This window comes from Parambassis ranga, chromosome 17, assembly GCF_900634625.1.
Source record: "Parambassis ranga chromosome 17, fParRan2.1, whole genome shotgun sequence".
Lineage (NCBI taxonomy): Eukaryota > Metazoa > Chordata > Actinopteri > Ambassidae > Parambassis > Parambassis ranga.
In genome coordinates this window covers 10,104,392-10,132,229 of record NC_041037.1, presented here as the reverse complement: position 1 = coordinate 10,132,229, position 27,838 = coordinate 10,104,392, and the positions used below count along the sequence as shown (strand labels likewise).

Here is a 27,838-nt window from a genome sequence, read left to right as displayed (position 1 = left end):
CACACTGAAGCAGGCAGCACTGAGGTGTTGATGAAAATGTTGCACATGCAGAATAAGTCCTTCACTTTTTTTAAAAAAAAAAGGTATTTTACAGGAGTGAGCCCTCTTATTTCCTGAAGTGTTGGAAAGCCTATCAGCCTACTTTTAGAAGCTTTTGGCCACAGGAGGTGAGCTTACAGCTGTTAGTGCTCACACACTTCTTGTCACAGCTGCTTGTAACAAACTGCACTCACAGCAAAGACCTGAGAGGGTAAAAAATGTCTGCTTTGGGTGTTCAGTAACAAATGTGAGAGGCTCCAACATGAGATGACCTGCTGTGATATGAAAAGTGTTGAAAGATTCCCACATAGAAAGAAAGAAAAAAAAGCTCAGGTTTAACGAATTAACTGTTTTTTTGTTTTTTTGTTTTTTTTTTAGAAAAAAGGTGATCAATAGATGGCATGTGAGCTCGCTTCTACACACTGGAGGGCCAGGCGGGCCACTGGGTGTAATGTTCAGAGAGCAAGTGAGTCCGGCAGGCAGAAAGCTGTGTGTGTGTGTGTGTGTGTGTGTGTGTGTGTGCGCGCGGGACTGTGCAGAGTTTATTGAAAGAGTTCCTCTCTCGCTCCCTCCCCCTCCTCCTCCCTCCCTCCCTCCTCCCCTCCCCTCCAGCCCAGGCAGCAGCAGCCTGGGTGGTCCCCCTCTCTCTCCACTTTGGTGAGCTGTTGCTTAGCAGCTAATAATAGGCGATGTTTGCAAAGTAATTTGCCTCTTCCTTGGCCAATGGGAGCCGGAGCACTTTTCCATCAAACCTCCCTTTTCAGGATTTGCCGAGAGGCGAACTTCTCCAAATGTTACCGCTACCAGATAGGAGTTAGACTTGACACGGACGGCTCAGACATAGGCTGCTACTACTACTACTACTACAGCTACTACTCCTCCTCTCTGAGACGTCGTTTCATGAACTATCGGGACGAATGAAGACTGAAGGATCTATACGGATTTCGGCGCATAATGTTGGGATGGAGTTTCGAGACTTGTTTGGCTCCAAGGAAGACTAGAAAACGTTCTTCTCGTTTGTCGCCGGCGGTGCTGGATGCGCTCCACTTCTATGTTGGATTATTGTCGCTTTTTCTGAACTCACACCGATTCCGTGTCGCTTCGCACTGCGTGCCGTTCACACTCTTTGGACTATGGCCTCGGATCGCGGGGTCCCAGGGGCCGGTGTCTTTGGAGATTTACCCCCGAGTTATACGCGCTCTCAGCCGCCTGCGAACCCAGACCTACTCCGGAGACCCAGCTACTGCCACGCTGCTTTCGCACTTAAACAGATCTCAAAGGTGAAACAACGTGTAGAGTGAATACTGTGAGCGGCAGCTTCCATTCAGTTGCCAAATGTGAATGAAAAGTGTTCAGAGACAGTTGTTTTTTTATGTAGCCGTTATCTAATCGTAAGTTGAGGGCGCATGTGGGAATGTAGAAGCTTACAAACTGGGGTCCGGGGACCACCAGAGCTCTACAAGGGAGACGACAGCGGAGGATTAGTGCAATTTAAGGGTTTAACATTAAAGGGAAAATGCAGTAAAAATCATCAGAGGCTGATATCGACACAAAGTGGACCGAACCTTCCGCTTTAAAGTGATAGCTAAGAGTCCTGTTATCCAGCAGCATGTTAACTTGTGCTGTTTATTTGAATGGACATGAGCTTCTCTCATTCATGTTTGTTATTAAAGCCACCGTCCGGGAGTCAGTGAGGGGCTTGTTCCCACATCCCAGCCGTGCTGTTTTTGTGCGTGTTTTTTGGCTTTGTGCAGCCAGCGGAGCGCGCACTGGCCCCGGGTCTGTTTGGAAATGTGGTGGGTCGTGTAAAGGAATTCACTGATTGAGTTTGATCTGACAAAGCATCTTTGGACCGCCCGGATGCTTGGACGTGTTTCAGCACTGCTGAGAGTAACCACAACACTAGAGCGAGGTCCTCTCTGCTGCGGCACTGACATTTGTAGCACAGGGACGGTGTGGTGCAGGATAAAGTACAGAGACCTGGGCAGATTTTTAGAGTAGAATGAAGCAGGATGAAAACAACTGTAGCATTAGTTACTGTTCTTTACACTTATGCACTTTTATGTGGCTGAACAAGGCTTTTTTTTTCAAGCAAGATAAACCTAAAGTTTCCCTTTCTACCAGAAATCCTATTCATACATGACAACTTTTCCATAATGTTAACTTCTTCTCAAGTAGCTGTCTGAGGCTTTTGAGTGAAAATAGTGCTCTTGTTTGATCATATGTTTAAAGATGTTGATAAATGTGTGTCACTGGAAAGATCTGCTGATGATAAGTTAGCCTGTTAGCACCTAAACCTGCTGTCACATCTGAATACCAACAATATGAACTCTCACTGTACTCTTCAATCTATACAAGCTATGGAGCCTGTTTTTCTGTGTATTGATTATGCAGTAACTTAAAAATAATACTAATAATGTCCTTTTTCTCGCCCACCCTTCTAGGGGAAGGCGGTAGGTCAGAAAGCTCCTCTGTGGATCCGGGCGAGGTTCCAGGCCTTCCTGTTCTCTCTGGGCTGCCACATCCAGAGACACTGTGGGAAGGTCCTCTTTATCGGACTCTTAGTATTTGGGGCTCTGTCTGTGGGACTCCGTGTCGCCGCCATCGAAACGAACATTGAACAGCTATGGGTGGAAGGTGAGTTGATGATTTCTCTTTCTTTTAATGTCGCTGTGGCGTGGCTGTGTGGAACAGTTCAGGTCAGAATACACTGCTGTCACGGGCTGAGCTTGAAGGACAAGAGTTGCTGATGGGGAAATGCATGTTGGTGTCATGTTAGGTGCTCAGTGGTCAACAGATTGGTTTGTGTAAGAAATCAGTGGGAACTAAATTGTGTGAGAGTTTGTTTTTTGAAAATTTTCTAGATGAAATTTAGAACTGCGAACACCTTTGAATATTTATCACATCCTTATTGGTGGATACAGGTTCAGCTAATGTGCATCTAAACTTCCTTGTTTTGTTGTAGTCTCTGCTGTGTGTGCACTGTGGATGGGTGTGTGTGTTGTATCCTGCAGTGTTTCAGTTGTTTATGTCTGTCTATTTCTTTATCTCACTGGCACAAACACACCTCTGTCACTTAAAATTGCCCTCTTCCTCTTCCCTCACAAACCCTGCTTATCTTCTGTTGGCATGTGTTTGTGATACTGTCCTCCACATTTGACAGCTCTTCAGTCCTTCTGTATACGTTTCAGGTTATCTTTACATTTTCAGAGGCAGAGGCAGCTTTATTTGGTTTTTCACACTGGCCAAATTCCTTTTAAAACCCCCAGGCCTTCAGTGCCGGGGCTGATCCCCACAGCAGATGGACTGTGTGAATGGTTAGCCATCTTTGAGGGTTCTGACCCCTCCCCCCCTTCAGCTCCCTGTGTGGTCCCTAACTATTCTTGGATTCCATTCAACAAGAGGCAAGCAGGCAGGCAGGCAGGCAGGCACCACCTCCTTATTCTCCCCCCACCCACCCTCCCTCCCTCCCTTCTACTCTCCTCCTCACAAGAAGAAAAAATATAAGTGAATGCAGCTGAAGTTTACCCACCTGTTTTGCACGGTCTAAAAGCGCCACAGCAGTTGGTGAATATAAACAGACTCTATAGGGTTTTCAAGCCCACCATGTCACTAGAGGACAGGAACAGGCGGCTCCCACAGGACCTGTGTGTAGGTGTCGGAGGAGTCACACACTGCTAGCGTCAGGAGGGAGGCTGTGCGCTTCACTTGCACAGGAATTTAAATAAGGTTTTCTATCAGGAACAATTTTAATCTTTATAAATGTGTTAAAAATATCAGCTCAAGGTTGGAAAGAAAAGCCAGAATCTCCCACAAAAAAACAAGGATTTTTAATCTCTACTGTGTCCTTTCTCTTTCACTGTGGTTAGTGTAAAGCTTCAGGATTACCTCTTGAGCTAATTGGCCCTAGCCATCTCTTAAAGGAGATGTTTAGATGTTTGTGTGCCAGTTGTTTTGCTGTGGGATTCAGAGAGTTGAACCAGGGGGGCTGAAAAGGAATGCTGTGCCTTTAAGAGGCCGTGGCCATGTTTCTAAAGTTTCTGCCTGCCTTGTTTCCACCAATAGCCCATTGACAAAGCTGCTAGGGCCTCAATGGAGAGTAAAGTGGTTCGGTAACAAGGAGAGGTTAGTTCTCCCTCTGTCTCTCTCCTCTCTCTCTCACACACACACACACACACAAGCACAGAAAACACACACACACAGCACAAGGAGGAGGAATGATATGCTTGCTAATAAGACAGCAAATTTTATATGAAGGGAATATTTCTCTACAAGCATTATTCAGTTTTATTGGATGTTTTTTTTTGTCTATAAGAAAAACATGTGAGTCATTTCCTTTGTCCAGATTGCTGTATATACACAAAGATTTTTCCCACTTGTGTCCTAATTTGTTCAGCATAAACTAGCTGTGAATTGACACCGTATGTGTTAACACTCTGACACCAAGCTGTGTGTGTGAATGTGTTAAGAGCATATGCTTCCCATCATATATTCATACTAGGAGTCCCCAGAGTTTTCACACGCACACACACACTCACACAAACACATACACTTGTCATCTTTGTCACCTTTGGTGTGTGCAGCCTGCTGTGTGTGTGCCTGAAGTTCCTGAGTGTGTTCCTGTCTGTCTGCCTGTGCTTTGTGTGTGTGTGCGTGTGTGTGTTTATATTTCTACCTGTCTATCTGCCTTGCTCTCTGAAGTCAGGCCACCAGGGCTTTTTTAATTGCTTCCTCCCTCCTACAGGACCAAAACGCTGTGAAGCAGAGCAGTCTGTGTAGAAAGCGTAGACAGATCGGAAGACTGGAAACATTTTTTTGTGCAATTCATACTGGATTTCACTAGCAAACAACTTGCTGACATGATTGCTTTTATTCACATCTTTTTTTAAGAGCGTGTGCCTGTGAAATGTGGACATGCAAGTAGAGGGATTAAAAATTCAGCCCTCACACCTGTGTAGGTGAGAATAAAAGAAGCCGTATCAGGGTGTTTGGTCTGACAAGGGGATTAGGCACTATTTCTGGCTAAACTGCTCGGTCTCTTGGAGAATCTGAGACAGACGTCACCCATCAAATTACCTTACACTCACACAGGTTCTGTGTTTTTGCCTGAGGGGTGACACTAGATAACGCTCAGCAGATGTGTTTTTTTATATGAATTTAAATATAGTTTGCACACTGTAAGCAGACTTTATTCCGCTTGTTTCTTTCACCCACATTTGAAAGTGTGAAGGCTGTAGAGCCAGTACAGAAAGATCATAAAAAAAGAGGTGCAGGAAGAAGAAGACAGGGATGAGAGGAGACAATGGGGGGTTGGGGGAAGGAACAGGGTGGGCGCTTTATGGCTAGCTCACACTGGTGTTTTTGCCTGTCTCACTTGAACAAACATCAAGGATTAGTGTTAGGCTGTCTTTATTTCACCATAAAGTGCTGCGAGAGGGTGAGAGTGTGTTTTTATGAGAGGCTGCTTTCTTGAAATATTTTTGAACTCCCTTTACAAAGCCCTGTGTAAAAAAAAATGTATGTGAAACAGAGGAAAGTAACTGCTTCCAAATAAAAGTAATGGTGTTTACACCGACGTGAACTAAACTCATCTTTCTTGGCAGAGTTTAGGTGAAGCATGACAGACATGTACACAGACTCAAGCTGTTCAAATATGAGTGCAGTGAGACAGGGTCTTTGTCCCATAAAAAACCCAAAGAGGATAGGAAAAAGGGAGGTAAAGATCATGCACATAGTGGGACAAGGACAAGATAAGAAACATTTTTTAAAAGAGAGAGAGAAAAGGAGAGCCTGGATGGAGGAAAAACACCACAGAGTTTGTGCAAATGAGCAAATGCACACGTGGGCTTTTCGGTGTTTGGAGCAGTTTCTCTAAACAAACCTCAGAGCAGCGCAGCAGGTAAATGCTATAATTCATTGGAGTGCACACAGCGCCCCAGTTCAGACAGAGAAAGGGAGCTCTATGAGGCATTATTGGAGGTGAATAGTGCGCCATGGTGCCCCAGCTAGATAAATAAACTCCCAGCGTTCAGGGCCCAGGACCTCACTGGTAGAGAGAACAAACAAGACCAGAGTCAACCTGGGTCACTTCTAAATGTTTATTTCACCCCCTTCCCTTCATCCTTCAATCCAACTCTACCTCATTCCATCCCCTTTCTCAGCATCCACCCCCCTCCCCAACACACACGCACACACTTCAACAGACCGGCCAAGACCACCCCCCAACAAATAAACAGACGCTGAGCAGCTATAGATACATGTGCATATGACAGACACATGGCTTCTGCTTCCACGCTACAGGAAACAGCTCTTTTTAAAGAATCAGTTTTACAGTTTATCAATGTTTATTGGCAAATTGGTGCGAAAACGTCAAACTGTTTGGGGTTCAAAGCTGCTATCAAAAGGCCACGAACTGTCAGGCTCTTTGCTACAGTGGATGCAGTGTCCTTCGAAAGGCTGCAGTGCAACTTAAAATGGGATAATAAAAACTCAATCAGTATAGTGTGGCAGCCTTTCTCCCCTCTCTGAAGAGCAACCTTTGTCTCTGGCCTGGGAGAAATAAAGCGACACCAGTCACCTTAGAGTTTGCACCATTTGCCTCTGTCTTTACACCATGAAAGTATAAAAAAAGTAAAGGGAGAGGGAGATGGAGAGACACTGAACATTTCCTTGGTACTTGGGAGGGAAAAAAAAGAAATGGTGCTTGGGCTCAATAAATTCATTTCTCATCTGAATGAGACCAGCAACGTGGAAAAATTTTGCCTTTCAGGCAGGGATGAATGTATGTTTCAACCACACATTAAGCAGTATTAGCGGTCAGTGGAGTGTCTAATGTGACTATTTTTCACAGTGGCCAACACTGCCCATGATTAGCATAATTAGCAGAGGCGAGCCCATACATATGGAAATAGAAAGTGCCTAAATGCCAACCCTGGTGGAAATTTATGTGTGGTGGCTAACACCACTGGCACATCTGAATAGAATGTAAGTGAAACTGATTTTTCATGTTGTTTTTGCTGTTTTATACAGTTTTAAAGGTGCATTCTCAGGTGCTTGTTTTTTATGATAGTGGAGCAAGAGGACCAACAAGAACACACTCAGTTTTCTTGTCTTCATGCATCTCCTAATTTAATGCTGCCTTTAAAGATTAATGAACAGATACACTGTATTTCTATAGGTAAGGTAGCAATGTGCCAGCTTCCCTTTCTTACGCCTGCCTCTCCCTCCCACAGCCAATTCTGGCATTGTTTTACAGGCTGGGAAAGTTTTGGTCCATTTGTTTTTGTTGTGAAGGAAAAAAAAGTTCCCTCTTTATTTTATTCTGCTGTTTGTTAGAAAACATCTGAAAGAAATTGAAGGGTTGAATGACAAAAGGGTCTGCATTCAGTCTGGAGCTGTACTAAAGGATTGTATGGAGGAACAGCCCATCTGCTGGGGGGCAGCCTGCTTTAGGCGGTGCCCTGGCTGGGGAATGCCATAGTGCAGGGCAGGGCTGGGATGGGATGGGCTGGGGAACCATCCTGATTCTGGTGGGTCCACATATGACAAAGGCAAGAAGAGGGTTTTTTGTGATTCTGGGTACAAGGCCAAGAGAATGAATTTCTCTTTTGGCTCCTTTGCTTAACATCAAAAGAACTAAAGGATCTTTATGCATTTAGAATTGTTGCTACTGTATTGTGTCCCTTTACTCTCTAAAATCTGTATTTTAGCAAAAGTGCAGATATTAGCTGCACGTTCTGTTGCTGCCATGCTGTGTGAATGGTCAAAAACGTCCTGGAGCAAGTAAAAGCATACATGTCACTTTCAGCCCTCTTCGTCTTGGGTCTTCCTCCATAGCAGCGTGGGGCCTTTCAGAGGCCCCCTAATCCAGCTAATCTACCACACTGAACTTTGAAGGCGGCCTGGTCTGACCTAGCATGGCCTGGAACTGGGACTAGGCCTGTAAGCCACGAAGACAGAATAGAATAGCATAGAATAGCGTAGAATAGAATAGAAACACAGTGCTTTAAAGGTGGTCTTGGCTCGTCCTAGAAGCCAGATGTGAGAAGCCGCACATTTTTCTCTGACTTAGGGAATTCTGGGTGTTCGGGTTTTGGGGACGGAAGGGTCAGGTGGGGAGGAAATGGCTGAGGTTGGTGGAGACAGGGTCTCAGACACACTTGCACATGAACATACACATTTGTACAAGCATTATATTTGTACACCCACGGCCATGAAACCATGTCAGGGCTTGTTATGACATCTTCTCTTGCTATTCGCTTTCCCAAATGTCGTAACTGTTGTGAAAGTGCTTTTAGCGGTGAAGCTGATAAATGAATTCATATGTTGCGCCCAACAGAGGCGAGTTGTTTGCTAAAATTTGTTAAGACGGTGGTTTGAGTTTCTCAAAAACACCCATGAAAAATGTGATTTAGACAGGATCATTTTACCGTTTCTGATCATGTAGCCAAACATGGACTAATATTTCAAATTTCAGAATTGCTCATGTAAATAAAATTACCAATCGCTGGGGTGTTAAAACCCCCAGTTTCCACACTCAAAGGCGCTTTCTTCCCAGAATGGGAAAATTTCCGGGAACTGTCTCTTTAAGGCTGTGTGGAGCGCCGGCTGAGTGGAGGGAGAGGAGTAGAGGCGGGGGAGACTGAAAAAAAGAGTGAGAAAAAGGAGGATAGAAACATGGAGAAAGAGGGAAAGGTAGAAAAAAAGAAAATGTCCCTTATAGAGAGAGTGGCTTGAGCTGAGCTTAGAAGTGAGCGGAGAAGCCGTGAAGCTCGGGTAGTTGGGGCCGGTCCAGGGGTTGAGGAGAGAAGGCGAGAAAGAGAGTAGAGAGAGAGAGAGAGAGAGGACGGGCTGCCTGGGTGGTCCAGATGGGAGGAACGAGACACAAATAGCTATAATTTACTTCAGGAGGCCTGTAATTACAGAGCCAGAGTCTCTCCGAGCCACCCAGTTCCTGTTGGGATCAAAACCCCACGCTTGCAGAGGTTAACATACGAAATGTCAAAAAAGGTTTAACAGATGTCAAAGAGGTCCACGAACGGAAAGGGTTCCATTTTGTAGTAGCCATTTTTGATTGGAAATCTGTGTGGGAAGGAAACAAAGTGGAGACCCGGGGAAGTGTACATGTTTTTATAACAAGTCAGATTCTGTTGTACATGACAGCGTGAAAAAGACTTAATGAAAATACACAGCAGCAGCACGTCAAGTCTCATTTTCTCAACCTCAAAGGTCCTAAAAAAATTCATTTTCTGTCCCTTTATAAATATATTAATTTAAAAAAATGTGCAGCCAGATGTGCAAAGAACGTTTAACATGAACATGTTCCATTTTGAGGTATTTTCTTTAAGGGATGCACTAAGCCAGACACCAATGACTGCAAATAAACAAGGTGATCTGATATTCTCTAGCCCCTGCGAAGGTAATTAAAGCCTTGAAAGTGAAGCCTAGAAATATTGGACTGTGTCTCCAAAGGCCCAGAGTTCCAACCTGATCTCACACTTTTGCAGCGTAGGCTGAATAGTTTGTTTTTTCTTTTCTCCCCATCAATTATAGGAGCCTGTTCCAGGCTTTGGGGGGAGGTGCAGAGAGAGAGTGGGGGGAGAAAGAGAAATAGTGAGACAGATGGAGAGAAAGACAGAAGGGTTAAAAGGAGCAGAGACATACATGCTGAAAGAGGTAAAAGCCAGGAGTAGAGAGTGCAAGCATGGTGAAAAGTGGGTAAAAGAGTGACAAAAATTAGAATTAAGAAGTTTGTTTCCAAACTTCCCCCTCCTTCCTCCCTCTTTTTCCCCTCCCTCTCTCTCTCTTTCTCTTTCTCTCTCTCTCTCTTTTCTCTCTCCGGGGTTGTCATGTAGTGGGACAGCAAGAGGGGCAGACGGGGCCCTCTGTGATCCAGCGCGGCATGTTTCATGTCCACTTGGCACAGGCATGGATCCCCCCGGCTGGCAAACTCTTTTCAGGGCAACCTCCTGTAATTAGGGGGCTGGGGTCTACCGCATAGCACAACATGCCTCTTCCATACTCTTTTCTTCATTTAGCTCTTTTCAGCTCATCATCACATCAATCTATACACCTTTTCTTGTCACCTAATCTTGGTTTAATTTCCAGCTTCGGCCACCTCTTCTCTTCTCTTCTCTTCTCTTCTCTTCTCTTCTCTTCTCTTCTCTTCTCTTCTCTTCTCTTCTCTTCTCTTCTCCTGCGCTGAGCAAAGTAGTAGAAGTTTTTTGAGGGCATCAGAAGGCTGGCTTCTGCTAACTAACAGGGCACATCTGTTTCACAGAAGGAGCCAATGAGAAGCTGTATTACTCATTTCTCTTGGCCAGACACTGCCTTGTGTGAAGTGCCTTCAAAACCAACACTGGCGAAGGCCAAGGGCGTTGGTCAATGTACTGTACGTGTGTGTTCTTGTGTAATCGTGCACATGTATGCACTTTGTTATAAGATATGTGTGCGGTAAAGAATAGCTGTCTATCTATCCTTAAGTAATTTCTCCGTTCTTCTGTGTTTTGTAGCTGGCAGTCGGGTGAGCACGGAGCTTCGCTACACCAAGGATAAGCAGGGAGAGGAGTCTGTATTTACCTCACAGATGCTTATCCAGACCCCCAAAGAAGAGGGCACAAATATCCTCACCCAGGAAGCTTTGCTGGTTCACATGGAGGCCGCCCTGTCTGCCAGCAAGGTGCAGGTGTCTCTGTTTGGAAAGTAAGTAGACCTGCCATGTGAAAAATGTTCCTCGCTTTGGTGTGATTTGTAATTGAAAACTGATTTTCCTTCTCATAGGTCATGGGATCTTAATAAAATTTGCTACAAATCAGGAGTTCCTATTATAGAAAATGTTATGATTGAAAGGGTAAGTCGATACACAAATACATTTTTATATCTGTATTGATTTGTGATGTTTAATCAATCTTCCTTTCTATTTCCTGATCTCAGATGATTGACAAGCTATTTCCCTGTATGATAATCACCCCATTGGACTGCTTTTGGGAAGGGGCCAAACTACAGGGTGGCTCTGCTTATTTACCGTAAGTCCTGTAATATTCGACCCAACGTAAATTTCATAGTGGGCCTTGGCTCTCCCTGCGCTGTCATTGCTTCCTTCTGAGCTGTGCAGAGCTTTTGGAGAGCTCCATAAGCTTTAACACATGCTGGATGGAGACATACAGTTGGGCTTTCAGTAGTCTGTCAGTGGGTGCTGTGACTGACAGCAGCGGTCAGTAATAGAGTTCTTTTAGGGCCCAGAGAGGGACTGGAGGGGCGGGAGGGGTGTCCTGACAGAGAAATTCAAAGAGAGAAGGTTAGGGAGAGATGCAGCAAGAGAGCAAGGGAGGGATGGAGAGAGAGTGAGGGGAGAAGGCTGTAGAAGCAACTGGGTGGTGGGTTGGTAGAACAGAGGGCGGGGAGGCGGCGGCGGCGGTGGTGGTGGTGGCAGGGGAGCCCTTTGGGTCAGACAATGGTAAGCATTCTTTCAGTTTACGAGTGAGTGTCCATCAGTGCAGGGGCCCCGGAGGAGGGAGGGGGCCGGCTTTGTCAGCTCACGGCTAACACTCGGCATTCTCATGGTAATGCCCCGGGCTCCAAGCTCCCAAGTTGTCCAACAAATAAAATGGGCAGTATTCAAGCCTCAAGTCCCCCGAGAAGGACAGAGAGAGGCTACAAGACAGTTAACAGTGGAGTCTGGGCGTATTTGGGCATTTGCAGATTTTTTTTTCCTCTCCTTTTTTTGAGGGGGGGACAAAGTTCTCTTGAGAAATTGAGTCACTGAAAGGGATCGCTTTTTTTGTCCTCAGAAGTGATATTTCAATCGAGTGCTGGGTTTATAAAAGATAGTTTAGATCATAGCAGATGTTTCTCGGCAAAGAAATTATTTGTTTATATATCTGTCAGAGCTGACAGCGGCATGTTGCATGACAAGCCAGCACATACAGAAACAAACACAAGTTTCCCATCCTTAGCATCTCCCAGTTGGCTTGTGTGAAAGCAGAAAGAAGGAGAAAGGGGTTGCCTTTGATGATTCACAACTCGTCCTACAATTCACACAGTGTTAAACAGCATCTGTTGTTATTTATTAAGTGTTTCTTTTTCATAAGGGGCTGAGCAGGACTGGTGGTGGTCACCACAGGCAGAGTCCTTTTTTGTCAGCTTCTACTTTAACCCTGTTTTGAATGTTAAAAAAAAAGAGAAGAAGACGAAAAGAGGGATATTGAGAAAGAGAGTGAGGAAGAGTGAGTGAGTGAGTGAGAGAGAGAACAAAAAGCAGCAATCTATGAAAAAACAAAAGGGCCCAGGCCTGGTTCAGTCAAGCAAAAACTAGCTGATAAAGGAGTGTCTTTGCAACCAGCAGCAAAAGGGACCCTGGTATGTGGGAATAGGAGAGGAGCTGTCTTCATGAGCCGTTGGAGGGAGCTTGAGCCTGGAGTTGAGATAGTTTGGAATTCTTTTATTCATCTTTCTTTCTGTTTCTTTTCCTGATCTTGCACAGGTCTCATTTTAAAGTGTGTAAACACTTCAGGATATACATTATTTTTATTAGAAAGTAAAGCTTTATATGGGCTGTATTATGGAGAAAGTCATGAGTCTATGCTAAGAACTAGATGGGTGGCAGTACAGGTGAGGCTAACAAATAGGCAATATTTCTTTGTACATCACACAACAAGCAATGGGAAAGCCTCCCTCTTCCCTTCTCCCCTCATCCATCACCTATTTCCCCTGTCCCTCCCTTCCCTCCCCTCCTTATCAAGATGTTTGGGAGGCAGAGGTAATTGTTATGACTCAGTGCAGGGCATTGAGGAATGAAAGTGCGCAGGCAGCCACCGTGCCTTTTCCCTGGGCATTGTGGCAGCGTGAAACAGGATAATAAACGCTATTTTATCCTGTATCTGCAGCGAGCCTCCTGCATAGCCCCCGTACCACAAAAGAGAGAGAGAGAGTGAAAGTTTGTTCTGCAGCTCAGAGTGAAGATTAGCAGGAATGTAAAGCCATGTAGCCTCATAGGCATACAGTGTAAAAAGTTATTTTACAGTTTATTCTCTAAATTCTGATGTTATTGTCAAATATGTTTGGGTTAAGTATGCTTTTGCTCTGCAGGGGTATGCCTGATATCCAGTGGATGAATCTGGATCCAGTCAAGCTGATGGAGGAACTGAGTCAGTTCACTTCACTGGAAGGGTTTAGGGAGATGTTGGACAAAGCTCAGGTGAGACATATAATAACATGATCATATATTTGCTTTTTAAAAAGACTTGTATGAATCTTTAGTTACCCAGCTACTTTCTAAACATGTTTGGGACGCTGTTTGTTTCCTCAGGTGGGCCATGCCTACATGAACAGGCCATGCCTCGACCCCTCAGACCCTGACTGTCCCTTGAGTGCGCCCAATAAGGAGAAAGGAGAGGTAAACACAAAAGATTTTACCTACTACATACAGCAAGATGTAGCACCAAGGTTACAGATCTAACATATTTTTCTGTCCATTCAGAGTCCTGACATTGCTGGGCGTCTACAAGGTGGTTGCCATGGTTTCAGCCGGAAGTTCATGCACTGGCAGGAGGAGCTCATTCTGGGAGGGCGGGTTAAGAACAGCCAGGATGCTCTGCTGAGGTGTGTATTAAGACCTTAAGATCACACAGGTGAAGTCAGGATGCAATAACAACGATGTGCCAAGCAGGCAGCCAGTCCTCCTGTGAGCTGGAGAGCCTCTGTGACTGTGGAATCTGTGTAACCCCTAATAACTCCACAGACACATGCTAGGAATGCCTCGTACTGAGAGGGATCAGTTTCCTGCATAACCCTGGCCAAGGATAGGCCAATTAAAGATGACTGACAGCCACATAAAGCCCCCCACCCTGCTGCATGTTTGTTCTCAAAGGAACCTTAGAAAAAGAAGCACAACAAAGAGGGGTGGGGAGAAACATTTTATCTGAACTTGATCCAAGAGTCTTAATAAGACGATCTCCAGAGTTTTGCTTTTTCCTACTAACTTCAACTGGATTCAACACCAGTACAAATGGAGTGACAGCATTGGGTCAGAGCCCAGATCAGGACCCACGCGGCCCGTGAATGAAAGCGGATTCCATTCCCCACTTACTCTTGGATTTGATTTACGATCATTTCGTTCACATTTTAAACGGTACTGCGGCTTGCTGCCCCAGTGCCAACAAAACCCGAGGACATCTGGGATCGCAGCCTAGACACAGGCAGACAGACTAGATAACACCTGCTTTTTGTTGTTTACACTGGCAGACAGGCAGGCGGACAAATCCTGCAAGAGATGGCACCTGCCTTTAGCCATTCAGATGCGCCAGTAAAGTTTTAAGTAGACCAACAAGATTGAGACAGTCAGACTGGATGATTTCTTATGTGCTATGTGAGATGGATGATACAGTTGAGGGTTCCTGTCAGCTCAGCACCTAATAAACTATGTTTTGCAGGGTGGGAGTCTGACATCTCTGATGTGTCTTAAACTTGTGTTTTGCAGTGCCGAGGCTCTTCAAACTATGTTCCTGTTGATGAGTCCTAAACAGCTGTATGAGCACTTTAAAGATGACTATGAAATCCATGACATCAACTGGAATGAAGAAAAGGCTACCGCCATCCTGGAGACCTGGCAGAGGAAGTTTGTGGAGGTAAATTTCATATACATTTAAAGATACAATTTGGAGGAGGAGGATGGGAAGAGTAAGGAGGCATTTCCTTGTTGCTGTGCAGCCTTGTTCTGCTTTGGTACACACACATTTGTGCATGTTGACACACACACCGAGACTCACTCTGCAGTGTCTGAATTCCATCAGTCTTCAGCTCCCTTGTAAAGTGAATCACAGTGCAGACCAGGTTTGAGTGTGTGTGTGTGTGTGTGTGTGGTAGGCCAATCATCTCTCTCTGTCAGAGCCCTAGTTATAGGAACAAGCTGTTGCTGTGATAGCTGACACCCACCACAGTGAGGGTAAGCAGAGAGGGAGGGAGGGAACAACATTAGAGGCATGTGGAAAGGAGGAGGGCCAACACACTCAAACGTAAACTGACAGAGACAAGATACTTCTGCCCACCTCTGCGACACATTAAAGAACGACAACAGATTCATTGAGATTGTGATCGATGGCTTAATGTGTACAGGTAAATAGCTTTCAGGAGCTTCGGTTCATTCATGGCGCAGTGTGTGGAGGGTTCTGAGCCTCCTGAGCCATGTGATCCCATCCTTTTCCCCTTTGACCTCACAACCTCTGGCATCTGTGCTCATTACTCCTCAGTTGTCATACTTACACATGCACACACACAGGCTGCCACATGTAAAAACACACTTGCACATTCATACTCACTTTGACACACATGCACATTTCAAAGCGACAGGGGCTTTTTTTCCGTTTTTGGGCTCCTAAAACATGAGACAAAGAGGCACATGGTAGCGTGTGCTGGAGGGAGCATGTTTCACTTCTTGGATTAAAGAAAATAACTGATGTTTATCTTTCAGGTGGTCCACCAGAGTATCCCAACAAACTCCAGTCAGTCAATCCATGCTTTCTCTACCACCACCCTCAATGACATCATGAAGTCCTTCTCCGATGTCAGCGTCATCAGGGTGGCTGGAGGATACCTGCTCATGGTAAGCATTGATTTCTTTTTATGTCAAATAAACATGTTTTGCATTCATCTCTTTACTCATATATGTGGGTTTCTCTTCTCTAGCTGGCATACGCCTGTGTGACTATGCTGAGGTGGGACTGCGCCAAGTCCCAGGGGGCCGTGGGGTTGGCCGGGGTGCTGTTGGTGGCCCTGTCGGTGGCAGCGGGACTGGGTCTCTGCTCCCTGCTTGGGCTCTCATTCAATGCTGCAACCACACAGGTACACCCCAAAGGAACCTATATATAACCATTATATAGTTTCTAAGTAGATCTGACCTTAAAGGGAGGTCTGCCTTTGATTTAAAGCCCAGATTTCAGAGTCACACACTTCAAATGTTCATTCTGACCCTTTGTTCTCCATTGATGTGTTTCCCATCCCAGGTGCTTCCCTTCCTGGCACTGGGGATTGGTGTGGATGACATGTTTCTGTTGGCTCACTCCTTCACAGAAGCTGGAAGTAACATCCCCTTTAAGGTACCTTTAAATCTTCCTTCTTCTCTACCCTTCCTTTTCTCTCCTCGCCTCCCTCTCCCTTTTCTAATTTGCGTCTGTGTTTTTCCTAAAGGAGCGAACAGGAGACTGTTTACGTCGCACCGGCACCAGCGTGGCTCTGACTTCCATCAACAACATGATCGCATTCTTCATGGCCGCTCTCGTACCCATCCCCGCCTTGCGAGCTTTCTCGTTGCAGGTATGTTTTGCACATACACACATCTGCTCTCACACGCATGCGCACAGATATAAACAAGAAGTACACAATCGCACGCCGTGAGGCCTGAGGCCCCTTTGAAAATGAAAGAGATAACTTAAAAGTGGTGACATTTATTCAGAGCAAGGAAAGCCTTTGTTCCTAGTTTTATTGCCACTGCACCTAGAGGGCCAACATTTTTTTGTTGTTGTGTGTGTGTGCATGCCTCTTCGTGTGTGTGTGTAAAATGGGGAATAATCAGTGCAAAGACAGTGATGAACAGACTGAGAGAGGCAGACAGAGCGAGAGAATGAGAGGGAGGGAGGAGTGGATCAGTATATCACTGGCCCGTCAAGGCGGTTTTCTCTGATCTGTGACTAACTGTGGGTGGTCTGAAACACACACACACACAAATATACACATATAGATGTGCACACACACTGGAAACCACAGCCAGTTAGAATGTCAGCTTCAGGGGTTGGGGTAAGTGGGGGGGGGCGGTGGCAGTGCTGGTGAAGGGTGATGGTTTTGCTCAGACTCGCAACATATATATCCCCCCTTCTCCTTTCTCTCATTCTTTCTTGCTGGCTCTCTTTTCTTTCTTGTTTCTCTCCCCTCCTGGCTTGCTTAGTATTCCTGGCTGGTGATTTAGAGTGAGGCCTTTCTTTACTTACTGGGCTGTGGTCTAAGGCACTAAAAAAAAAAGTCCTGACTCTGCCCAGCTGGGGAAGGTGCCTACAATTTCAAATACTGTTCTCTGTCTTTTCTCACCTTCTCCTTTTTCCTGTCTCCCTAGGCGGCCATTGTGGTCGTGTTTAACTTTGCCATGGTGCTGCTCATCTTCCCCGCCATCCTCAGTTTGGACCTCCACCGGCGCGAGGACAAACGCTTGGATGTCCTCTGCTGCCTCTACAGCCCTTGCTCTGACCGGGTTATCCACCTCTCCCCACACGAGCTGTTGGATTCTGGAGAGCAACCTCACACGCCCACGATGGCAACAGCACATACACACCAGTACGCAGCTGGATCGACAATCACCACCAGCACCCAAATTACCACCACAGTTCAGGCGTTCACACAATGTGATGCAGCAGGCCAGCATATTGTCACGATCCTGCCGCCTACCTCACAGATCTCTACCAGTCCTCCTTCCATCATCCTCTGCCCCACATCCCAGACTCAAGGTAAACAATAATATGATGTTATTTTCTGCAAGGCATTTCACCGTGTCAAATCCAAAAACACTAATATGTATGTAATTCCTTCTCCTAGCTATCTCACCTTCCCCCACCACCACCTCTGTGCCAGACCCCTACGGATCCCAGCTCTTCACCCCTACCTCCAGCTCCACCAGGGACCTTTTAGCCCAAGTGGAGGACTCCAAATCAGGCAAGAAGTGCGTCCCTCTCCCCTTCCTGCACTGGAACCTGTCAAGCTTCGCCAGGGATAAATACGCTCCTCTTCTCCTTAAGCCCAAGAGCAAAGCCACCGTGGTTGTTCTTTTCCTGTGCCTCCTGGGTCTCAGCTTGTATGGGACCACCATGGTGCATGACGGCCTTTACCTGACTGATATCGTGCCACGTGACACCAAGGAGTACAGTTTCATTGACGCCCAGTTTAAGTACTTCTCCTTCTATAACATGTACCTGGTAACCATGGATGGATTTGATTACGCCCGGTCTCAAAGACTGCTGATTCAGCTGCACAACGCCTTCAACTCTGTACGATATGTGGTCAGAGACAGTGATAGCAAGCTGCCCCGCATGTGGCTGCACTACTTCCAGGACTGGCTCAGAGGTAAGACTTCAGGATCAGCAATGTTTGTTTTTTAGGGAGTCGGGCAATAACTCACTCTTTTTGTCCCCTTGAGGGTTTTTGATAATGATGTCAGAATCTGGTAGAGGGTACAAGTTTTTTCAGGTGTGTTTGTAAGGACAGCAGTGTGTGTGTGTGTGGGAATGTGTAAAGGGTGAATGAAAGTTCACCCCCATCCACCTGGGCTCAGGGGTGGTGTGGTTACTTGAGTGGAGGTCATAGGTTATCTTTGTGTGTGTACGTGTGTGTGTGTTTGTGTGTGTCCTTAGGCTAGAACGTGTCAAAGGCCCAGTCAAGAGGAAGTAATAGCTAACAGCTGAAAAAAATAAAAGGAAACTTGATACTTTCAGCATCATATTGCCACACAGGCAGACAGTCAAGAAAGATGTTATGATAATAGAAATCTGTTATAAATGACAGCCATAATAATCTTCTGTCTTCCTTGTGTTGTAACTCAGGTCTTCAAGCTGCTTTTGATGTTGACTGGCAGGCAGGCAGGATTACCGCTGACAGCTACCGCAACGGCACAGAGGATGGAGCTCTGGCGTACAAGCTTCTCATCCAGACTGGCTCCAAGAAAGAGCCTTTTAGCTACAGTCAGGTATGTTTGAAATGAAGAGTTGCACCAAGAAGCATTGCAAGAAGCACAGAAATGAATAGATGTTCATTTTGATTTTTTTTTTCTCTAGCTGACTTCTCGTCGGCTGGTGGATGCAGAGGGTTTGATCCCCCCAGAGGTGTTTTACATTTACCTGACAGTCTGGGTCAGTAACGATCCTCTTGGTTACGCCGCCTCCCAGGCCAACTTCTACCCTCATCCAAGAGAGTGGATCCACGACAAGTATGACACTACAGGGGAAAATCTGCGCAGTAAGTGTCTCACCACGGATGATAAAAATGGAAAAACCTGGAAATCAGATTGAATACAAACTAATCAAAACACTCTTGCAGTCCCAGCAGCAGAGCCACTGGAGTTTGCTCAGTTCCCCTTCTACCTGAATGGCCTTCGCCAGGCCAGCGACTTTGTGGAAGCCATTGAAAGTGTGCGGACTATCTGTGATGAGTTTAGCCGCAAGGGTGTGTACAACTACCCAAACGGATACCCCTTCCTCTTCTGGGAGCAGTACATTGGCCTCAGACACTGGTTCTTGCTGTCGATCAGCGTGGTGCTGGCCTGCACCTTCCTGGTCTGTGCGATTCTTCTGCTCAACCCCTGGACAGCTGGCATCATTGTAAGTCCTGCTCCTCAACATCCTTCTCATCCATCCTGTTTTCCATTCCTTTTTCCACCTCATCCTACCTCAACATCATTTGCCCCTCCCTCCTCTCGTCGTCCTCTCTCTTTCTTCTCACCCTTCTCAGCATAGCTCAATAACGCTGTCTAGGGGGCCCCTTTTTCTCTGCGGAGGGCCAGTATGCACACACACACACACATGCACATAGGGACCTTTGTCATTCTAATGTCGGCTCGGCCAGCCTTAGAAAAGGAAATGCAAAGGAGCAAGAAAGGCTTTGCCCTCCTGAAGCCTCTACTTCCAGCTCCCTTACGACTTTTGTCAGGGGAAGAGGGAGAGACTTGGGGACAGGACAGATCTGCCCAGTTGCGACCTTGGCCTGCTCAACCCATCCATCAGGGATATTTGTGTGCTTGTATGTGCGCATATGAGAGAGAGAGACACACACTCTGAGTGTTCGACAGTTGGAAAACATTTCACACGCACAAGCTGGTGGGACTAGTCGTCTTAAAGGGCCCCAAAACTTACACACATCCGCATCCCCATTGGGGGCCTGTAGCACAACAACAGAGCCGGTTTCACATGGAATGTGTTTAATTTAAGCAGCAGTCTCTAGCGGGCAGCACCGATTGAGACAGCAGCACAGCACAATCTCCTCAGACAGAGAGGCACGGCTACATGCATGTATGGTCTCTGAGCATCCTCCAGCCTGTGAAGGTTTCACACAGCCTCTATGTGGTTGAGCAGTAAAGCAGCTTTTATCATTTCCAATTTAGCCGTGCCTCAGCTGAAAAGGCCCCGCTGGGATCAAAAGCCCCTGTTGGCCAGGAACTATTTTCTCCTCCTTATTTTATAAAGACTAGTTGATGCTGTTTGTATTGTGGTTTTTTACAGTGACACCCCACAGACACTGTTAAACTGACATGATGCATCGCTCATTTGTTGCACTAAAATGTGGGAGACAGTTAAGTATGAGAGTTTTGCACAAATATACAGATGCACGCAGAGGATGTTAAGGGACCACACTGCATTTTATGTTTCTGTGAGAAGGAAGAAGAGAAAAAAAAGGAAGGAAAGAAGGAAAAGGGGAGGACTTTAGCCTGAGGGAGGGAAATTTGATCCCATGCGGTGGAGATCTTGTGCTCAGGGTCAAAGATTGTATGGGGTGAGGGGGCAAAATGGTTTAATTCACTAAAGAATGTCATTGTTATTGTTTACATGCTTTTGATTTTCTGATATCGTTTGTCCGAATCCTTGTTCTGGTTTAATGGCTGTTGGAACACATTTTTACAGTTTTTCGTGCACAGAAGTTGGTAACGGTTTCCATGTGTGCTTTTCAGGTGTTTGTCTTGGCAATGATGACTGTGGAGCTGTTTGGCATCATGGGTCTGATTGGCATCAAGCTCAGTGCCATTCCCGTGGTCATCCTGATCGCCTCTGTGGGCATCGGAGTGGAGTTTACCGTTCACATCGCGCTGGTGAGTGAGCAGCTCACAACACAACAGCTAAACACCTATTCTACTAAGCAGCTTTTTTTTTTGGAAAGAATCACATTTAACCACTTTTAATTTTATGGCAAAATTTTAAAGCACAGTGAAATTTGTGTGCTTTCTTTTTGCTTACTTTTCTATCCTGCTTTCTAGCACAGTGGTAGTAATCCTCAACAAAACCAAACACAGGATGTCTTAAGCTTGCCAAGCCTAGCCGCTAACACAAGTTTTGTGTGATCGGAGAGACATCCAACTCATTTCTCTTCCCCTCTGTCTACCCTCTGCCACAGGGCTTCCTGACAGCGATTGGCAACAGAAACAAGCGCTCGGCGGTGGCACTGGAGCACATGTTTGCCCCGGTAGTTGACGGAGCGATCTCCACACTGCTGGGCGTTCTCATGCTGGCAGGGTCAGAGTTTGACTTCATCATGAGGTGAGTTGCTGTATATGCCTGTGTGTGTGTATGTGTAGAGGTGAGACAGCTAATGGCAGCTAATAAAAAAGAGACAGTGGTTTGGTGTGAAGCCAGCTTTTGTGCAAGAGGAAGCCTTGTCTGTTGGGGGTCAGTGCAGCATGCAGGTGGAAATATGAAACCCTTGTTTATGTACACACACACACAGTGACACATACCCACCTGGTTCTGTCACTCCAAACACACACACTCACACACACATCTGTCTCCTTAACCTTACTGCGCAACAAATGGGGAAAACATCAAGGGTGTGTAGCAGCTGCTTGTAAACATGGAAGTGTTCTGCTGCCCACTGGGTGGTGTCTCTCTCTTCCACTCGTTCACACACTCATGAGGGAATCTGTAAAAATTCCTATCATCTATTTAGACATTCTCCCCCTCCACGCTGAATGCCGTAATAAAAAGCGGAGCTAAATTTGAACTGGTCAGCCAGTGAGATTGTTTGTAGCCCACCAACAGACATCAATCCCATATGTGTGTGTGTTTCAATGTGTGTGTGTGTGTGTCTAAATCGTGTACTTGTGTATGAGTGCATGTGTTTTCTACCACTGTTTCATGGTCAGAGTGGAAAAAAAGGCGAATAGCTCCGTGTTTTTCAGCCTGAATGTGGTCTCGGCTCAAACCCGAAACCACAACCTTGAGCTCACAGACTGCAACAGGCCTCCATGACATAAAAAGACACAGTTTCTCTTCAGAAACAGAGACAGAAGCAGCGAGGGAGTAGGAGAAGTACACTGAGGGTGGCTTCCCCTGCAAGGATATGAGGTCTTTGTGGGTGGGTAGATGGTTGGATGATGGATGATGAATGGATCCTCCACAGAGTTGAATAAAGAGGTGTAAAAACGAAGAAAAAAGGAATAATTAGGAGGTTTCACTAGCATTAAAGAGATTGTTTTTGTGTCTTGCCAGTCATGGGATGAGACAAGAAAAAGAAAGAGGGGGGGTCTAGTCTCTGTTGGAGGTCTTGTTTAGCTGTAGCTGTAGCTGTGGTCGGGTGAATGGGGCAAGCCATAGCTGGCTAGCAGGGGAGTAGCATAAATATACCGCTGTAAACATCTCCTGGCCTTGTAATGCACTGAATAAACAGCAAGCCTAATTCAACTCTGCTCAGAGACCTCTCTTTCTCCTTACACACACACGCACTTGACTAGACTACATAGGTGTGCACAACACAAAGATACACACACAAAAAATGTTCACGCATGTAAACACTCTTTTCACTGACACGTACGTACATACACACATCTCCCCAGGCCTGACAACGAATGGAAAAGATTACAGTTTAAATAAACAGCAGAATTCCTAACAGTAGGACGCTGTTGGAGGTCCCACCGTCGTCTCTTTCTGTCTCACTCCACTTTTCTCACTATGTAAATATGTTGATAAGTAGTGTTGGAGGAAAAAATAAGCAGTAAGAGGCCACTGCTGTGTGTAAAGATAGTTTTGAGTAGACGGAGGGGATTGGAGTAGCCTCCAGAAGCATTTTGTCAAAACTGGTTACTGTGATAGGCATTATGCCTCTGATAAAGGAAGAAAACAAGGACAGTGGTTACAGAGGAAAAGAGAAAACATGCCTGTGTGAATGTGTGTGTGTGTGTGTTGGGGGGTTGAAATGACCTCCATGATGCCAACCATGACCTTTTTCCTGTATCGTGACCTTTGTCAAGTGAAGTAGTAATAATCATTAGAGTGATCCATTCAGAGAGAAGCATGTTTCCATAACACTCTGCAGCTATTATCCCTGTCCCTGTTAGCTTTTCCCCCTCCTCTCATACCAACAGGCGTTTTTTCTTTCTTTCTTTTACCTCTTTAATTCGGGCTGCTTGGTGGTTAGCATCTCACTGTCTCTCTTTCTGCATTCTGTTAGTGTTTAAGTGGAGTCCCCTCTAATTTTCTTGGGGGAGCTCTTTCTTGTGGCCTGCCTCCACCCCTGGCCTCCTTGGAGCTCCACTGACATGCAAAAAAAAAAAAAGAAAAAGAAATCACCACACACACACACATATCTGCACAGAGTGCAAAAAAAGGGCGAGAGAAAGTCTTGTAGCAGCAGTGGAGGCATCAAAGCATGTTTTAGTTGGACTGAGTGGGGAATCAGATTTGCCCCCAATCCCCCCCCCCCCCCCCCCCCCCCAGCCTTTGATACACAAACACTGGGCTTTCCCTGACTTCTTCCCCTGAGCTACTTCCTTTCCTTATGTGCCAACTATGTGTGTGTTTGCAGTCATGTACACGCATGTGCGTTCTTGTCCATATAAAACATCAGGCCATGCGGTTTGCCCATTTTTTAATTGCATAAATAGAGGGGGAAAAATGATAAAATAAATAAAGATGTCAAATGATTTCTCTTTTATGTAAAAGTATCATGAGGTTTGCTGAAACTTTTGATCTAATCCAAATGCCTGTAAATCTAAATGCAAAAGAAAACACAATAATATATCTCTGCTGGTTGGTTTTTCAAAACTAACAACCTCCGTCTCTCCATCCTTCAGGTATTTCTTTGCTGTGCTGGCCATTCTCACTGTCCTGGGAATGCTGAATGGCTTAGTCCTCCTCCCAGTCCTCCTCTCCATGCTGGGACCGCCAGCAGAGGTCACCCCTGTTGACAATGCCAGCTGCCTACCAACACCTTCCCCTGAACCCCCGCTGCCTCCACCAATGACCCACCACGGATATTACGCAAGCCACCAGAACTCACGCTCGTCTCATCAGCCAGCATTTTCTGAGTCATCAGACTCTGAGTACTACTCTGAGCTGACCACCACGTCCGGGGTTGTGGAGGAGGATTATAAGTACTGTGACCGGAGTGCATACCAGGCCTCACACACCAGTGTTCCACCTGCAACATCTCATATACTGCTAGAAGCCAGCAAGAACCCTAGCTTCCCCAGACTGACGGTACGCAGCATGACGTCACAGATGACACAGCCTGCCAGTAATCCTGTATTCCTCAAATGAATGTGTCTTTCTGAAAGTAAATTGTTAACTTTGTTTGTTGCAGGTGGTGAAGCCTTTCAGAGAAAATGCAACAGTCCCTGCTGGGAGGACTGAGCCATTAAGTGAATCTTTCCACAATGCACAGTCACCTCTCAGCTCCCAGGTAACGTGCTGGGATGGAAGCAAACGGGAGCAGCAGAGAGGCCTGCAGAGACTCCAGGCTCAGGCCGGCCAACACTTACCCAGTGACCGGGCTCCCATTCATGGGAGGACTTGTCAAAGCGGCCCCAGGCCACAGAATGGCAGAGGCCCTCAGCCAAACAGGACTAAAGGGTTGAGCTACAGTCATAGCAACTCTACCCTGCCGACACAACAAGGCTCAACTGGGGGACCTGTTACCATGGTTACAGCCACAGCCTCTGTGACAGTGGCTGTGCATCCGAACTTGCCGGGAGCAGCATACCAAGGCTACATGCATGAAGGTTTTGACACGGACAGCGAGTCAGACTGTTTTGAAGCTGCTAAAAGGACTTGTGGTGACAAAACAAACTTTTCTTCATGTAAGAGAGACTCACTAGAGCTCCAGGACTTGGAAGCAACACAGGGCCAGACGGAGTTTCAGCTCGGAAAGACACAAGGTGAGTGACCTACATCCATCCAACAGACAGTGAAATGTAGCGGATTTTCTAGTTTTTTTATGGCTTTGATTTTAGCTGCTAACCATTTGTGTCTTCTGTCTGCTGCAGGTGGGCTGAGGATCCAGGCATCCAAAGATTGCTAGACGCTCTTGCACGCTGTGCCCTCCCATGTTGAGTCTCTGGTTTCCTCCCGGAGCGTGTTGATGCCTGCATGGTGTCACATCACATCTTGAACTCTCAACTGTACATACACATCAAGGAGAGGATTTACTTCAAGGACATAATAAGAAGAAAATGACTTGTTTAAAGAATTATATAAATCTATGAGTATATATTTTAATACTAAAAAAAGAGGGAAGCTATTTAAAAGAGTACTGTATAACTTGGGTATACTCTTGTGTAAAAGTTCAGATGTAAAAGATTATTGTCATGTGGGGTGGCTGAATTTTTTTTTACCCCCTACATTGTATAGAATAAGAAATATGCTATATGTTTTCACACAAAAAAGTGAGATGTTATTAAGATATTAGGCTATTGAACATACACGGTCAGTGTTTTATTTCTATTTGTATTGTTGTTTTTTTGCTGCTACACTTCAAAATAATTTTAAGCAAATTGCCTTAAAAAAATGCAGTACCCCCCACCCCACCACCACCCCGTACCCCTCCCCTCCTTCTTTCACAGTATTATACTGTGAGATAATCTGACACACTCACTGTTGTATACACATTCTCTGTCACTGTAAAAAAAAAACAGAGAATTCCACAGCAGACTCTTAACAGTAATAACCACCGTGCCTTCAATACGCCCCCCCCCCCTTTTTTTTCCTGTTATCACAGCATTCAGTATTAAGTTCTCACCGAGGTGTAAGTAATCTCTTTTGTCTGTAATCGGTTGATGTGATCCCTCTGGCATCACACTGCCTGGGTCACACATGATAACTACGTCGGGATGTCCCGACTTCCTCTGCAGTTTTAAACTACTTGAAGGATCTGTGATATCTTTTTTTTTCTTTCTGCAGTTTTTGTAAGCTCTATAGAGGGTAAGTGTTTACCTTCTTGTATTATTATTTCGAAAGGGAATTCTAAAATCCAATGCAAAGGGAGTGCTTTTTTTTTCTTTTCTCCTATTTTTTTTCCTTTGCTGGCTGCTTTAGGGTTGTAACGTGTTGTGACCCTGTGCAATGATGTAAAACTGGTTCAGTCATTTTAATATTTTAGCCTGCTCTGACTCACTTTCTAATTTTTTTTTGTTAATACAAACCTCATGCGTGCCACATTCTTTTTATTTACTCGTTTGCTTTACGAAGTTTCAGTTGTCGCTGTGTTTGTTGTTTTTTTGTTGTACAGTATTGGTCTCGTCACTGCCGGGTTAAATTGCAGGGAAAAGCTTGCAGATCTATTTGTTTTCACATCATTTGAATAAGTGGCAGCTTCGTTTTTTTTTTTCGTTGTAAATATAAAAGAGGAGTCAAATAGCTACTGCTGTTGGTAATAATTAAGCAAATCAAGCAAAGCAACATTTACAGTACAGATTCGCCAGACAGCCAGGGCGTGTTGTCAGATATGGGGGGGGGGGTTCCTGCATTGGTTTGTAGTTTATGTCAGAAAAGAAATTGTTAATGTCATGCCATATAAATTATTTATATTAAAATTTTATTTTTGTAGTTTGTACAGATGTTAGTATCTAGACTGAAGTTCTATTTTTAAAGAGTAAATATATATTATATATAAATATATCTATTTGTTGCTGAGTTTGCTTTTGTTTTATTTGTTTTGGGACAGGGTGGGGTGGGGGAGGTGGGGTTAAGGGAGGAAGGGGTTGACAACACTTTAGAGCAGAAGCCTTTTTATTATGTGTGTGTGTTTGTGGAGCAAAGGGGGCAGTTGGAGGACCATGAAGGAGAAGGTGTGTAGGAATGTGTCACTGTTACACCTTGTGTTTAAAGTTTCCTCTTGGCCCCTTCCTTCTTCATCGTCATTTTTGAAATGTTGTTGTCCATGTCTGAAACACTGTGACTTCTGAAAACTATGCTCAAGAAAAACCCTTGTGTGACCGTCATGTTCCCTCACCTGCTATAGAAATTGAACTAACAAAATAAATTGAATGAAAAAGCGCTTATCTGTTCTTACCGGTTTTTTTTTTAAACATGTGTGTGTGTGTTTGCCTGCAAATAGATAAGAAGGTCACAAGCGTAGATGAGTTCTCTTACAAACTGATAGTGTTTGCTGATTACCTATATGTACTCTGCAAACAAGCCCACTCTGTTATCAACATGCATTGTTGAGATGTAAAAGTCTGTTGATAGAGTTTCTAAGTGACTTTATTTTGAATCCATCTTTCACATAGTGATTTTTAGAAGAAATGTCTCACCTCAATTCTGGACAAGCACATTTCTTCTAAAAATCACTATGTGAAAGATGGAAGGATTAAAAATAATGTGCGGAAACAGGCTTCGGATTCTAACAGTATAAACTGAAATAAGTAATCAATGTGTCTAAATAGTGACCCCATGTTTCTGAAGAGTAAGAGTTGTTTAACATAGAAGCTCAAGAATAGACCTTTTTGTGATTTACGACAAAACTAAAATGTAAAGATCCTATATTATGTTCACAGAATTTCTATAGAAGCTCAAAATACAGCACAAGTCTGTATTCTTCTGATTAAAGTGGCTCTACCATTTAGGCTTGTGCAAAATCGTATTGTGTGCAAGTCAGAAAAACTGACTGATCGTGTCCCTTAGTGGAAGAGACCTGCACGGTAACAAAATATTAGGAGTTCAGCCATATATGATAGAAACAGCAGAGAGATAAACTCATCCCCTTATGATGTCACAAGGGGCTGCATACATGGATCCGTAGAAATAAAAATTAAGGTAAACAATGCAAAAATTCACAATCACAATTTAGA

General features: G+C 45.1%; 1 protein-coding gene across 1 annotated transcript; it reads left to right on the top strand.

Moving 5' to 3' along the window:
- Positions 1-1,172: 1,172 nt before the first annotated feature.
- On the top strand, positions 1,173-26,998 carry ptch2 (patched 2). The gene is made up of 23 exons (XM_028427684.1): positions 1,173-1,319; positions 2,484-2,676; positions 10,551-10,740; positions 10,819-10,888; positions 10,972-11,063; positions 13,126-13,234; positions 13,346-13,432; positions 13,517-13,638; positions 14,516-14,663; positions 15,506-15,637; positions 15,721-15,876; positions 16,038-16,130; positions 16,222-16,347; positions 17,141-17,528; positions 17,617-18,141; positions 18,618-18,760; positions 18,849-19,029; positions 19,111-19,391; positions 20,735-20,872; positions 21,175-21,317; positions 23,846-24,251; positions 24,355-24,928; positions 25,037-26,998. Exons 1-23 carry the CDS (start codon positions 1,173-1,175, stop codon positions 25,069-25,071), a joined length of 4,479 nt encoding a protein of 1,492 aa, XP_028283485.1. The 3' UTR covers positions 25,072-26,998.
- The last annotated feature ends 840 nt before the right edge of the window (positions 26,999-27,838 follow it).